The 16276-nt window shown below is 32.7% G+C and overlaps 1 protein-coding gene across 5 annotated transcripts; it reads right to left on the reverse strand.

The window, feature by feature from the left end:
* Window positions 1-6593: 6593 nt before the first annotated feature.
* Window positions 6594-16247, reverse strand: LOC108726079 (vacuolar protein sorting 13C). Of its 5 annotated transcripts, none has more exons than XM_018453458.1 (23): window positions 16132-16247; window positions 15770-15994; window positions 15421-15636; window positions 15033-15074; window positions 14306-14371; window positions 13105-13308; window positions 12812-12949; window positions 12583-12729; window positions 12186-12329; window positions 11873-11989; window positions 11554-11792; window positions 11144-11309; window positions 10808-11024; window positions 10258-10433; window positions 10070-10189; window positions 9851-9972; window positions 8725-9038; window positions 8417-8538; window positions 8172-8341; window positions 7924-8038; window positions 7430-7561; window positions 7175-7339; window positions 6594-7050 (listed from the first exon to the last, which is right to left on the reverse strand). In XM_018453458.1, the coding sequence occupies exons 1-23, from the start codon at window positions 16195-16197 to the stop codon at window positions 7003-7005; spliced, it is 3471 nt and encodes a 1156-aa protein (XP_018308960.1). In that variant the 5' UTR covers window positions 16198-16247; the 3' UTR covers window positions 6594-7002. The 5 variants fall into 5 exon arrangements, with proteins under 5 accessions (XP_018308960.1, XP_018308955.1, XP_018308968.1 ...); XM_018453453.1 differs by having other exon boundaries at window positions 11873-11984; window positions 12181-12329; XM_018453466.1 differs by lacking the exon at window positions 14306-14371 and having other exon boundaries at window positions 11873-11984; window positions 12181-12329.
* Between the last annotated feature and the right edge of the window lie 29 nt (window positions 16248-16276).

The following is a 16276-nucleotide window of genomic DNA, read 5'->3' on the forward strand; positions in this document are numbered from 1 at the left end:
TTATAGCTTAGCATGACTGGCTGGATCGGTTTAGATTCAGCAAAATCTGACGCATAATGTCTGCTCATACCTCAAAAGATCTGACGCGATCAGATAATGTCCCATTATATCGGAAAAGTTCTGAATGATTGCTCATTAAATTGTGTAAAATAGTCTGCGCCAAAATCGTGTTTATTACTTACAACTTATTGTCTATCCGTTTTTAACAAACATAGTTATAACAATAAAAAAAGTCAACTTCATAATTCCATTTTTGCAGACGCGTACTGTAAGACAAATTTCATTAAATCAACTTGTTTGAATATTTGGTTTCAAATTTCTTAAAATTTAGCAACTTTTATTTCTGTATTAGACGGTACGAAATTAAAGTTTCCGTCCATAGTAAACATTGTATTATTAAAACATTTACTAAATGAAAATGTAATGATTCTCATTGCAAAACCAGAATTCAGATTTTCTTGAATCATACGCGAATTTTGTGTTATTATATATATTTTGCAAGTATATGAGATATCTTATCTAAACAAAATGTGTAAGCGAAAATGTTACAAATATGTATAAGCAATTTACGTATTTTATATTTTATGAAAAGGGATTTAATTCTATTTTATATTGCATTATTGTATATTACATTTTATTATATCATTTTTTGTATATTATAATTCTTCCTTTGTGTTCTATTTGATATTTTGATATTAAAATACATTGCATGAAAAATAATAAATTGTATGTAAATATGAAAACATTCAAATCCATCAAGCACAAAGTTACATGTGCCGTACTTCTTAGGTAATTTGCCACATAACAACATAACACGTTATATTACAGTTATATTGTTACGTGTAACTTGGTGTTTGCCGCATTTAGGATCTGCGCAGAACCGTACGAAATTTGTCTCGAGAACCCTCCCTGGTGAAAATTTTTCTCAGAATTCGTCATATATTTTTTCAGAATTTCTATTTAATTTTTCAGAATTTCTATATAATTTTTAACTTTCTAACTTTTTTTTATACAAATTGGAATACTTCTCAGAAAGTCTTAAGCTTTTCTCAGAATTTTTCATATATGTTACTTATGAAATATCGTAAGATTTTTTAAATTTTTTGTAAATATTATTATACTTTTATCATGCATAATAGTGCTGTTCTTTTGTAAATGTATAATTGCAAGGTAAAATGTTGATCAATTGTTCACAAATAATTTTCTGTTTTTAAATTATAGGGAACTGTTCCAATCCAAAACTTTGTAGGTTTCAATTTTCGTAGCAAAATCGAAACATTTATTTTTGTAATATTTATGTTGTAATATACAATATTATTTATAAATGTAATATTAATTTCAAAAATACGACAAATTTATACATAACAGCTTAATCCTAATATTTTCCTTAATACAGGCATGACCTTCAACTTCTACCAATAACACATTTGTTGGTACAATATTCATCGCAGAATGACGTGTCTCTTTCAAGTGATCTTATCTATTTTAAAATATAACAGCTCGGTAAAAAATTTTTTATGCGTAATTATACATAAACGGTTGTACATAATTTGTAACCGTTTTAAATAAATTACGTATAAATAAGTTATGTATAACCGTTTATGTATAATTACGCATAAAAAATTTTTTACCGAGCTGTTATATTTTAAAATAGATAAGATCACTTGAAAGAGACACGTCATTCTGCGATGAATATTGTACCAGCAAACGTGCTATTGGTAGTCGGTATAGTTAAATATAATATTGTGCCAGCAAGCGTGTTATTGGTAATCGTTGTAGGTCATGCCTATAATCAGAAAGATATTAGGAACAAGGAGTGATACATTCATCTGTCATATTTTTATAATTAATGTTACAATTACAAACAATATTACGTATTACAATATAAATATAACAAAAACAAATGTTTTGAAATTGCTACAGAAATTTAAACTTAAAAAGTTTTAGATTAGAGCAGTTTAAAGATTAAAGACAGGAAATTACTTGCGAATAATTGGCCAACATTTTACCTTGCAATTATACATTTACAAAAAAACATTGTTATGTATGATAAAAGGTATAACATCAATTTGTAGATAGGTATAAAAATTTAGGTATAAAAATTAAATATTTAAAATATACATATACGTACATTACAAATTTTGCTCTAAATGCTCCAAGCGATTATAGAAATAAAAAATTCTAGTTATTAGGTATGGGAATAAATTTCCGCCCATTATAGAGAGATGTCGTTAATAGCACAGCTTTGTTTGATAAAACAGCAATACATGTATTTGAAAGGTGAGTGTTCAACTTTTGAGCCCAATAGTTGGCATTTATTCGAAGATTACCAATAAACAAGAGTAACTTTTTTGCGTTGAAGGTGTCGGAATTCATTCCAAAAAAGCAACATTTGCGAGAAGTTTTACTCCATTATTTCATTTTAAAGAAAAGTGCTGCCGAAACGCATCGTTTGCTCGTAGATATTTACGGTGAGCATGCTCCATCAAATACTACTTGTAAAGAATGGTTTCGGCGATTCAACAATGGAGAATTCGACGTGCGTGACAAAGAACGCGAAGGTGCACTGAAAAAATTTGAAGATGCAGAATTTGAAGATGAAACCATCCGAAACCATCACTGGCGATCGTTATCGACTACAACTGATACGTTTGAACCAAGCTGTGAAAGAAAAATGACCGGAATGGGACAATAGGCACGACAAGCTGATTCTGTTACATGAGCGGTCACACGTTACAAAACCGATCAAGAAATACTTGGAAGGAGTGAAGTGGGAAATTCTGCCCCACCGTATTCACCACATTGCTCCTTCAGATTTCCATTTGTTCCGATCCATGCAGTCGGCCTTTTCTGGAGAACGATTCAATTCTTATGAAGGTATTAAAAAATGGCTTGATGAATGCATGCTTCAAAAGAACCAGATTTTTCCCTTCGAGGAATCTGTTTATTACTGGAAAGGTGCGAGAAAGTTATTGCTTCCGACGGAGCATACTTTGAATAAACTCACTTTGTATTATTTTGTTTAAATAAATACATCTTTTTCATTAAAAAGGGACGGAAACTTATTCCCATACCCAATATTTTTACGATGACTTGTCATTTTATATTTTGAATACGTTAGATTCGACACTAATATACAAGAAATTCTACAACAATAACTTTGTTCAACATTCAAATACTTTCTGAAATATATTATAATACATATCCCCCCCCCCGAAGATTTTTTTCCGCTCAACATTAGTCAGAATTTGCATTGAGTGACAAAACTTTGTGTAAATTTTTTGGAATGAAATCAGAAAAAAATAACATTTTTGATCATTTTTAACATTTTTTATAGTAAACAACATTAAGTGAAACAAGCTGAAAAGTGTTTCAACACAAATAAGTGAGAAGAAAGTTATTTTCAATCAAAGTGGATCTTAATATTCAGTACCATTCACATATAAAAGCGATTATACCAATACAATTTTACGATTACGATTTTTACAATAAAATAGAAAGTTGTTTTGAAATTATATCTATGGAGAAGCAGTCATAACTTGACAAAAATAAACGATACGATTATGTCCTAAAATTCATTTGGAAACTCTTGAATTGTACTTTTAGACTCCATAAACTTTATTGAGAACCAAGGTTTTGTTTTTTTGGCTGTAAAAGATATTGAAAACGTTAAAAATGCTATTTTTTGTCCATTTCATCTCAATTTACTCAAAATCCTGATGTATGTTACACAAATTTAACCAATGTCATCGTGTTCATCAAGAAAAAATCTTCGGGATGTGTTCATGGTATTTCGAAGAAAAAGAAAAGTGACTTTTTGTCGAACAGGGTAATGAGCGTATGCAACCCACACAGCACAGGGTGCTCTCCAGAAGCTCCCCGGAAGATCATAAAATTTCTGTGAGCTTCATTTAAACTTTAAAAAGAATTCCCGGGAAATCCTATGTCCACTTTTGAGAGTTCCCTAGGAGCATCATATTGTTTCACAGGAAGCTTTTTTTAAGCTCTCCGAGAGCTCAGCAAAATATAAATTCCCTAACTGAGAGTTTATTTACCCAAATTTTGTAAACTCTCTGGAAGCTCAGCAAAGTGAACTTCCTGGGAACTTAATCGGAGCTTTGTGCTATGTGGGAAACTGTGGGAAACGACTAATAACCCCAGACAGCACAGGACATCCATTGGACATCCAGACTTAGTTTCAATTCGATCCAAACGTCCATGGACTTGGTACGAATGTTTTAAAAACGTACATTATTCAACGTACAAAGTATGTTTACATTTGGACATTTTAAAAATGTTCATTTCATGCAAAAAATTTTCTAAGTCTGCTCGCGACGTGTTGCTTTCGCTGACTTGATAAATGAACATTTTTTTAAGATCGCATGAGAAGTTTTACTTTGTTACCTCCGGTAACACGAAAATTTACTAAATTAAAGCAAATTAAAAGTGTTATTAATGATAAAAGTACAGATATTGTTACTATGTAATAAAAATATATATAATTACAATAAAATTTCTTATTCAATTTTTTTTTTATTTAAAACTTGCTTTTAATGCTACACTCTAAGAATCTAATTTGTTAATAGTAATTGTAATATCAATTTTAAAATATAAATCGTTAAGTTAACTTCAATTTGCATTAAAATGAATAAGTTGTTTAAATGTACGTACCTTATATAAAGATAAATAGATAAAACAACAATATATAGAGGATGGGAGGGGGGAGAGGTGGAGTGGGTCGAAGTTGAGTGAAAGGTGAGAGAAAAGAAAGGTGCATGTGATTGTGAACAGAGAAGAAGGATACGTTACTTCATTTTTCATGAAAATCATCACTTTTTGACTGCTTGTATGTCCAGAACGGCTTGACCGATTTTTATTTCTTTTGGCTCAAATTACTCGTGGCGATGCCGCCTTTCAGGATATGTTACGTGCGATTCAAAATTTTTTATATTTTAGTCATTCTGTACCCCCAAAAAATGGACTTTGGGGGCTCGGGATAAAAGACTTAATAGTGTCTTTTAGTTTTTGAACATAGCCGGAGACACTGCCACGTTTCCTGATCTTTTGCTCCTCTCTGATTTTTGTTGTTATACCTAATAGTATCTCAACATGCCTAATTATGCGCTGAATCTATTGTCAATCAATCGCAACTGCGATTAGCAAATGAAGATAAATGTAGTTCGCCAAGCAGTCGCTTTAAATATCAACAAGTGCAATTAATATTAAAAATATATTTTAGATATATTAAAAAATATTATTTTAATAATAAAGACCTCATTTTTTCTGATAATAATTAACGTAATAAAAGTACAGTCAAAAGTTAAATAAACGAGCGATTGAACAAAAAGGTATTGCAATACACAAGACAGAATATACAGAAAATATGTATAATTTTATTAAATATTGCAACAGAACAGTATAGGTAAATTAATGACATAATAAGCTGTATAATACAGTGTACACTAAGTAATAAATACGTATAAGTAATAAGTTGCGTCACACGAATTAAGTTAGTACTGAATGCTTTCACTTTGGTTTCAAAACTTTCCAAGTCGAGTGAAAAAAAATTAATTACGAGGATCGATTACGTTATTACTATATATTTAAATAATTTCATTAAATATTTTTCTTTTATTAGTTGGTTACAATTCTATATAGTGTAAGAAATAAGCGACAACACGAGAAAAATATCGGGACGCTCCGAGATTAGAACCGAGTATTGGTCTCCTCCGACATGGTAGACTTCCGTCCTACCACTGAATCACACAGCCCTGATGCTGATAGTTTCTCTGTTGTGCCTATATTTCCTTTTTAAATTTTCTTACAGTTGTTATTATAGCGTTAAAAAGAATAAAACGAGGTAGAAGTATCACCAATACACAATCGTTTAGGTGTTAAAGCTCAATAATAAAATTTATTACGTCTTGACAATGCGTCTATAGAAGATACTGTTTATAGCAAATCCCTCAATATTTTCATTGGACGTCGTTAGTAGGAAGATAATTAAGCGTACCATTATTTTATCAATCAACATACGTATCACTTGATGATGACGCTCGCGTTACAATGTGATTAACAATGCGGCAAGTTAGCGATGCGTGATAAACTAAGTTCCTACAAATATAAAACAATATCGGTTCACCAGAGATTTTCATAAAAAATCTGCATAATACCTCAATGAGTACCTAGAAAGAATTTTATTGCTCTGTTAATTTAATTTCATTTTCATCAAAATGAGATTCATTTTTCTCAGATGTCATTTCAGCTCATTTCATTTTAATTTGTACAATTTACTGTTGTCTTAAAATTACTTTCGAATCTCGCCCGATCAATCGATTCCGCTTCGTGATCGTAGTAAATCTAGCCCTTAACAATACGATGGAAATGGTAACTCTTGCATGACTAAAACGATTCGCTTAATCGTGTCGAAACGATACTCTATAAATATAAATTTGAAAAACATTACTCTTTTTTGCAATATTTCTACATTTAACTATTAGCATGGCACAAAAGATTTTTTTCTATAAAGTTCCTATAAAATTATAACAATAAAGTTCTATAAAGTTAATATATAAGAATCGACATAATTTCGTGTTTTCAGTTTTATTTGATAGATTGTGATGAATCTTTTGTACCAACGTTGTTTGCCCGGTAATAATACCGACAACATAAAAGTTTTGAACAACTGCGTGGTAAGTAAAATAAAAAAGATCCCGTACGTCCTATCAGTTTCTTGGTACCTTTATATTCTTACGTCTACGTTTACGTCCTTTCAGTTTCTTCGTACACTATATAAGTAACGTCCCTTTATCTGATTGTTGCGATCACGCAGTATCAGTCTTATAAATAGTGCCTGTAGAAAACGTGCATAGAAATTGTGCGAATTCGTTCGCGAAGCGTTCCGGAAGTAAAGATTTTCCCTTCTCTCTTTCACTTGTTTTCTTTTACAATACAACTCGAAATTGCTCGAGCGTTTCTCTCTCACATTTGCACGTCATTGCGTTATACTCCGGATTGATTAATTTGTTCCTGTATTTTACTGCACAATAACTACGGAAAAGATAATAATGAAAGAGAAGTAGTAAAATATACATGTATATCAAAATATAATGTAAAATAATGACATTTCATAGAAAATACTTTTGTGAAATTATGTAACTAACGATATACATACCTGTTTAATATTAAAATCTGTTATTAAAAGTATTTTTGATTGAGATGCACTGCCGAATAGGCCGAGTTTCTTTTTCTTACTAATATCCTTAATAAAAATCTGTACACCTTTCTCTACGACTTTTGTCGATTCGCTAAATTCGTTCCAAGTGTGACTCCAATCAATCTGAAAAAAGGTAAAGCATAGATACATTAGTTCTTTTAGTTTGAAGAAACCAACGAACAAAGTCAATTGATTAATGTAATAAATACTAACCCGCCAGCCACCGAATAAATCACTACGTTCGAGATATGATAATCTTTTGTCGGTGAGTAAAAGCACGTCTTTATTGATGAACACATGATAGACATAAACGTCCGTATGCGCATATTTTCCTTTTTCCAATTCCTATAAAAAAGAAGTCTTACATAGAAATCTTTCTGCATATAAATATGTGTAAATAAATTATAAACTTTGTTGTGTATAAGAATATTCCTACATATAAGATAATAAAACTTAATTCTATATAATTTTTTACAGATATTACATACAATTTATAAAAAATATTTCTTTATATAGAGCATCTCAATTTTTATTTATTCATTTATTTATAATATTTATAATATCCTATATAAATTAATGATGAAACGTATTCTGTAAAAATGTATTATTATAATAGAATGAATCTACTAGGAATAGACCATTTAAAAATTTATTTAAAAATTTTGAAGATAAAAGTGTTAAGGATGCTTAGAAAAATAGACCCTTACCATCAATATCTTGTTGCCTTCGGCTTCATCCTTTATGTACGGCCTAACGAGACTGTCCGGTTGCAAAAATCTAGGCGATCGTACTCTCTTTGCTTCCTCACTTAGTTCAGTAGCTCTGAAATAAATACATTGAAGGTAATCTCCACCATATTGTATAAATTAACAACCAATTTCTAAACAATTACAAACTTTAATTAATTGTCTTATTCATTAATTAAGACTGCTTTTGTATAATTAACAAGTCATACCGCCTGACTGCTCCAAAGGAACCACTTGCAAAATCGATAACACCAGCAGTAGGCCTAGTGACAAGTCCAACAACACCCTTTCCAAACCCTTTGAAGAATCCTTCCACTCCTTCCTCTTTCGCCCCTGATAAAGGTTTCATTACCACACCAGTCACACCATCGACTACACCCTATTAAATGACAAACCCCGATTCATAGATATATTAAATTAAATAATTAACAGAATAATTAATCCGTGATCTTACCATTACTAAACCCTTTCCACTCCGTGCAAGACCTTCTTGTAAGTTGGCGGGCTGTTTGTTGAGCTGTTCTTGTCTCTTTCGCTGGTAATCCTTGTCAAAGGTTAGAGCAGCTATACCTTTGCCTGCAAAAACGTAAGTAATAAAATAAATAAATGTATATATAATATTTTAACTTAAAATAATAATTGTCAAATGCTAAAAATTCCGACAGTTAAGCATAACGTGAAGTTCTTGCGTAACATTATCTTTTGCGAGTGTAAAAATACAACTTTTTAGTCGAGCAAAAAAGACTCGAGGAAGATGCATACCCATCGCTCCCGTAATCTTCGATACAGCGCCCGCCATTCCGCCGACGGTATGGCCCAACATGCTACGCACCCCGAGGAACAGGCCTTCCGCAAACTCTCCTGGACCCTGTATGGCTCCTTGGAAGGGTTCGTAGAACAGATCTTCGATACCCTTCATAGTTCCGACTACTAGTCCATATGGATTACCGATCACATCGAGTCCCAACACGAGTACGTAGGCTTGCTTAATTGCTTGGCCCGCGTAATGAGTGCTCGCCTCGGAGTTGAGCTGCTTATGCGTCATGAACACGTAGTTTCTCTCAAAGTATGCCAATCTATATCAATACAAAAATACTTAGAATCTTATAATCTTTAGATTATAAGAATTTATACAATACGAAGACTACAAAGTTCAGAAGTTCTAGTTTTTAAATATTTTTAATTGTACTAATTGAGGGGATTGGCGGAATAAAGGCACAATTCTACTTGGGCTCTTTTTCCGGAGATTAGCGCAAATAAACAAGGAATTGATGTTGCTTACTTTAGTTAAATATGAACGTGTTTCGATTGTTCTGTGGTGGTGAAAATGATATAATCTATGGAAAAAGGGTATAAATGATTTAAAATCATTAATGAGATTTTACCAGAGACTGAACGAAAATTGTACGACAATAATGTGTTTTCATTACAATATATTTATGTTAAAAAATCTTATGAAAATTCATCAGATGATGATTGAATATTATTTCAATTTATTTTGTACAAGTAAAAGTAAAATGTATTTCATATTCGTTTTGTATTTCTTCTAGCTAGAAAAATGTAAAAATAAAAAATATTTCTGCAATTCATAGTCTTTTCTTTCTATCGATTTTTACAATATTATGATCAATATTCGGAAAAAGAGCATTTTTCTAAGTGCATTTTTTAAATTGCAAATAACTTTTCAAATATTGATCATAATAGAGAAATATTATAACATATAACTTCTCAAAGACATTATATAAATATACATTTAATACTGTTCCCGTTTGTGATATAATAAAAAAGTAACAAGTTATTTTAATTTTTATTAAAATCAAGATTTTGTAATTAGGCTTTTATTCCACCAATTCCCTCAATCGTAAGTTGTACTAATTAAAGGCTTTACTTGAACACAATGTCGTTAATATCTGTCAGCGTCACTCCAATTCCTTGCAAAAGCACGTTCAGTACTTGCGGCAACGCGGAGGGCCCTCCTCCGCTTCCGGTCATTGAAAAACTGATGTGTATCTGTGAACAAAGAAAGAAAAAGAAGATAAAGATTTAACTATCAGATAATAACATTTGCATTTACATCTTTGTACCCATATATTGAAACGTGACATACCTTGAGAGGCGAAAAGTGCAACAGATCGAAAAAGTTCTTCTGTTCGGCCGTGGTGATCAAACTGACGTGATACATTAACGGTTTGTTGACTAGTTTCATATCTTTACAGAATAAAGCACTCTGAAACAAACAAACAGATCTATACGTTACAAAACGATCTAAATAAGATGCAATATCTCGTGTCTCACCTCTTCCGCATCGTTGACCTCGTTCGCCTCGAATAGGCCCATTATGGCGTTTATGAAGACAATATCCACCTTGATATGAAATTCTTGTATAAGAACTTTAAAATATCGAAATTGTTGCACAGTGCTGTGCTCCAATAGGCGTTTGACCATACTTAGTTCCGCAAAAGGTTTCATTACTATAAAAATAAACAAAGAATAAGAAAAAATTAGAAAAATAGATATATAATTCTTAACAAAATTCAGGACTTATGTTTTCATTAGTATACGATGATTAACCATCAACTATAGTATTTTACAAACTAGATTTTTAAAGAATCTTGTTTGAAGTACAGAATACAACTAAATCTCTAATCGATAGAAAAGTTCAAAATTTTTTTTACCTACAATTTAGAATCTCATAATATCAATCGTACTGATTTACCAACTGCCTAAAATTTTCTCTCAGGTGTTCAAACAATCTATATCTATACTTGAAAATTAAAATTGAAATACATATTACAGATGCAATAAAAGATATTGTTTTTTATATCAAAAGAATAATAGATAATACCTGTACTCTGCGTGACACTCTTTGGCGGTGGCACTGGAGCTAATATAACTGGAAAGACGCACTCCGACAACTGATTGTCAATCTGAAGTTTGTTGATCTTTGCGTGCAGCTGTACCTGATGCGCTGAGGTACGATACTGCAGCCAAAGTCCAGTCTGAAAGGTGCGTCGCATGTATCTACGATGCGGCCTCAGCATCTCCATATTCAGATAATCCACCTAAGAACAATGAAAAACGATTTAAAAAATTACTTAATGATAAACGCTTCTTGTGGTCCAGAAATTAAATTTGATCCAAGCCTTAAAAACTTCAATTAAGCGAAAACTTTTTGTTTTACCATTAGTTTTGGGTCCAACATTATCCGGTAGTCCGCATCCATTTTGCCGATTTGCAATTCTCTAATGTATCGTTGATATCCCTCTTCGATAGCGTTGACTTCCTTAGCACTTAACGCTCGCCAGCGGCCGCCGATGGACTTACGCGTCTCCCATATGATCCCTGAGCTAAATTATAATACAGAATCTCATTAATTTTATATGGTAGTAACATAATTATATGTACAAAGAGTATAATTATTTCGTTAAATAATATTAAATTTATATTTGTCAATTATTGTGTGTGCAAAAATTATAATTATGTGTAAAATTATATAAATAAAATTATGTTAAAAATATAATTTTAATTTAAAAAAATTACGAGGTATGTGTGTAAATAAAATTTAATATTAAAAGACTGCAGTATTCTTACCTGGCGATGCACATATATAACAGCTCGGACTTGGTGATGTTGTTCACGAGAGAAAATCCAATGCCGTGAATGTTCAACGTGATTTCCTGATCGATTACTTCCAGATCACCGGCCAGTTGACAATCCTCAGCAATCTTTAAATTTGTAGTAAACAGCAACACTCTCTGTGTACCGTCTAAGAACGAAACGTAGAACAGTTTCTCGTCTATTTCCGGCAGTTGGAAAGTGCCGAGATTATCCTGGAAAAGAAATGAGGATGGTGTTCATTATTCACTTTTATGAACATTTCACCTTGCTTTTGATCATCTATTCCGTTTACCTTGCGAAGATTGTCCTCGATTTCCTTGCCGTTGTTATCTTCCCAGACCAGTTTTCGTGGGCCCGCCGGATTTTCCCAAGTATAAAACATTCTATTGTACGACTGCACGGACCTGACAACATACATCGGTTCATATCGAATAAATATACAGGGTGATTCCTCGCAAGTCTTTCTGCTTAACCCGAGATTAATATTGTTAATAATAGTAATTTTAATTGAGGTACAAAAATCAGGTAGTCGTTTAAGAAAAAAACAAAACAGCTAAGTCTTCTCGCATTAATAATCTCGTTGGCACATTCCCAACTTACCTAATGTTGATGGAACCTTTTTCCCATAAATGGATAGTATGCGGTGTATGATTCATGATCACAGCTGGCGCATTGCCTGGGACGTAGGCCGACATGGAGATGTAAACGCCGCCCTCGTTGATTTGCACATCTACATTGATTCCTCCGTACTATGGTGAAAAAGGTTTGTTAGAGGTACAAAACGCGAGATACTTCATTATTTATTCTAGTTAATTGTGCTCGCAGTATATAAATAAATTATGTGTACAATAAAAAAGTTCAAGTGGTTAATCAAATAAAGGGCATGTGCCATAACGCAAGATTTTAGTAGAGAGATAATATTTTATTCTATAGGTATATAAATTATATCTGAAGTATATAAAATATATTTAATTATTACTCTTTGTTACTGTGCTTGATTACCTTATTGTCCAATTTCAGCAGAGTCGTATGACTGTCGGTATAAATAAACGCCGCGGTTTTCTCGGGTTGACTTGCGACTTTAGCCTTCAAAGTCTTGTTATCGTGTTCGGTTCGAGGCCACAGAGCCGCGCATTCACCAGGAGGCACCTTGGCATGCAGCAGTGATATTGTAGTGTAATATTTCACTAAAAAATTTGTATAGTAATAGAATTTCTTATATCTAACGTACTTTGATTGTCGGATCAGCTGGTCGGTCACCCTCCTGGCATTCTATAAGAAAATCTGCGTTATTGATAAGTATGTAGTACGGCGTAAACGTGATCTGCTTGGTCAATGAGTTGTATGTCAGCTGATTGTGTACCCCGATCTATAACAGAAAAACTAGAGCTTTATTACTTGTATTTATTTCTTGTCTTACTTTTCATTTTTTTATCCTAAATATATTATATCATATTATCAATTTGTTAATAAATCGAGTTTTAATGTAAACAAAAAAAGAATAAAAATTAATAACATAAGAACCTGATATATCATTCCATTGTATTTACAGGCCACCACACCCTCGCTGCCCGCGACATCGATGGAGAATTTGTCGGACCACTCTCCGTCTTCCACTCTGATCATGGCTTTCTTCTTACCAAAGAAAGCTTTGGAGCGGAATGAAAATAGAATAGGTCCCTTGAAATGCTCCGGATGGCACAAGACATTCAAGAAATCATCTGCTGTCTGGAAAGAGCAATCGATATAAATTAATCTTGACGTTCAGCTCATCAAAAATACCTTCGAAATATCATGCAGTTAAGAACAAGTAACAAACACCTCCATAATATTAGCTTGTTATACAAACTTTCTCGATTTTGCGTTGCAATCAGGATGTTTTACGTCTAGTATCTAAAAATGAGGAAATGATCAAGGACTGAAGGATTGGCATATTTAAAAATACAGCTATTAAAAAAAAATGTAAATATAAATTAATTAAGAATAGAGAGGACTAACAATAAGTAAAGGAAACAGAAAATAAGTAGCGTGTGTAATAAAGCACAGTTATACATAATGATGTTAGCTAATTACTATTAATTTATGTACAATTATGATCAGGGGTGGCGAACAGGTATATGTGGAACGGTGGAGGACATATACATGTGAATTTGACATGTGTGGAATTTCCACACATGTTGAGCTAGAGCAAACCTAAATTTTTAACGAGTATAGGTACATTTTTACGAGCCGCTCAAAATCTGTTTTTGCGATTCATGAAGATGTACCTTAATTCATTGGATTTTTTATTGGCGATATCTCAATTAACAATTCTGCGCGGTCTGATTCGCTCTTGATGGAAACCTCTTTTCCTCTGGGACCAATCAAATGTTCATTCATTTTTTGTTTGTTATCGTATATTGTAAGTATAGATCTATAAATATTTCCATTTCTCTCGAAGTAGGATTCCTTCCTTCGACCCTTTTTTTTACATGCGCCCCCCCCGGACCCCTCCACACATACAAAAAATGTACTCCGCCGCCCCTGAGTATGATTATGTTCGATAAAATGCAATTGTAAAAATCGACACATTGCGACTAATACAATGATAATCTAACACAGTTTGAGGCCGTTTAGTTCCGGTGGTACGACTAGATTAGACGATTGTTATTTGACAGTGATTGAGTCTTGCGGACATAAGCGAACACGAGAACAGCGATAGTATTGAAATAAAGCGATGTGTCACCGCGCGAGTTTTCCTCTTCCTGTACTGTGCGTGTTGCCGATGGGGTTTCATAGCAGAAACGATTTTCTGAAAGACGTTCGCACATACATTTTCACGAATAAAGCGATGAATATCAACGTCTATTCAACAAAAAAATTTAATTTGACAATTAACCGGTGTATGATAATTGTTCGTGAAGTCATTGTATAATTATTATTAACAATCCACATAAAAAGAACGATTTTGTTAAAATATTAAAAAATTTAAATAGATACAAATTTGAAAATAACTCTGTTGGATCATCAAAATAATTGTACAGAAAACTTAAGCGTGAGTAATTCTGCAAAAAAATTTCGATATTTTAGCAATCAGTTTGAGCGTTCTACATGATTATTTTGGCAGTTCAACAAAATCATTTTTAGATCTGCATCTAGCTAAATATTTAAATACTTCAGCAAAATTGTTCTTCCCATGCAAAAATAGTATAGAATAATAGTGTAAAATAAAGGTCTGTTTTTTTTATTGCTGCACTTTGAATCGGTGCAATAAGTTGAAGTGAAACAAACGTATATTTGTTTCACTTCAACTTATTGCCCCGATTCAAAGTGCAGCAATAAAAAACGGACCTTAATAGTGTAAAATAATAGTGTAGAATTAGAAAATTCTGAGAGCTAATTTTGCTAATAATATACAAGATGACTATTTATGAAAAGCATAATAATGCAGCACGATAACAGGAAATCTCTACCTTCATCGGACTCGAGTGCTCTTTGCCAACCTTACTTGATTTCTGTAAAATAATGGAGCATGTTGAATACAAGGCTAATCAGGCAAAATGCAATGCTGGTTAGTCTTGCGATACACTAATGGGGGGCACAAGAAAGGCTGAAGATCGAGCGAGGAAGCAAACATTAGTACAAGAATATTATTTGACATAAGAAAAATGCGTATCAATAAAGAATTCGACAACGTATTGCTGATGCAAAAGGGGCTCTCTGTAAAATGCGGTTGAGACTTAAAAATTTTCGGGAACTTTCGCTATTCCTTGGCAGATGTAAAGATAATAATCAATTGCAAATTGTATGCAAAGAGGCAAAGTTACCAAAAGCGACGAAACTATCGCTGCAAACACATACTCTGTAGGACAGCATTAAACCAGTCTTGTTCAGCATCCAGAAGGGACAATACAGCGCCATGACGATCGAACCATGTTTGTAAGACGTGTGCATTCCAAGATCTAGAATCACTTTCTGCGCGCTGTCGAAAGACTCAAATGACCAAACCGCAAACTCTGGTGGGTCCGCCATGATTTCGCCTACACATGACCAATCCTTCTCCAGATAATTGGGTAGCTATATAACACATCAATCGATTTAAATACAATAAATAAATCAATCGCAAATATTGTTTTATAAACGTTAATAATTAATTATTATAATTATTAATAATTATTATAACATTTTTATTAATTGATGTATGTTCTACCTTAATTATTATGCTTGACTTGACTGGATCAATCGTAGGAAGTTGCATAGAGGCACTTGCTTCGAGCAAGTTTTCCTGAACTGTGCCAGGCAAACAGATGATAATATCGATCGGTAGGAAATTTTTCAGATACACAGACGGATATAGATGTACATTGTAGACAGTGCTAGCCATGGTATGACGAGTGGTATTCTCAAAATATACCTGCTCGATCTCTCCTACAGACTATATAAACGAATATTCTGTATTCCTCTATTATTTATTACTAAGAATATTGGTCAACTTTATTAAGCGAATAAAACTACGTCTAAAGCAAGAAATATATATATTTTATAAAAAATATATACGGAAAAGACACCGACCTGTATATAAAATGGTTCTGTAGAATCTTGCTTACATCGCGACTCACATTTCAGTAATTTCGTCATGGAAATGGTTTTCTGCAGATCCTTCCAGACGAATGGTTCGACTGACACCATATATCTAAAATACGTTAAATGCGATCAT

Source organism: Mycetomoellerius zeteki, unplaced genomic scaffold (assembly GCF_001594055.1).
Source record: "Mycetomoellerius zeteki isolate Tzet28-1 unplaced genomic scaffold, Tzet1.0 scaffold110, whole genome shotgun sequence".
Classification (NCBI taxonomy): Eukaryota; Metazoa; Arthropoda; class Insecta; order Hymenoptera; family Formicidae; genus Mycetomoellerius; species Mycetomoellerius zeteki.

What these genes read in the sequence shown, in the direction of transcription:
- LOC108726079 (XM_018453458.1), bottom strand. Translation starts at nt 16,197, where the DNA reads ATGACGAAATTACTGAAATGTGAGTCGCGATGTAAGCAAGATTCTACA. An exon ending in TGCTGAAATTGGACAATAAG is followed by an intron (nt 12,330 to 12,582) that starts GTAATCAAGCAC and finishes TTTTCACCATAG; the next exon opens with TACGGAGGAATCAATGTAGA. An exon ending in ATTAACGACATTGTGTTCAA is followed by an intron (nt 9,039 to 9,850) that starts GTAAAGCCTTTA and finishes GTATTGATATAG; the next exon opens with ATTGGCATACTTTGAGAGAA.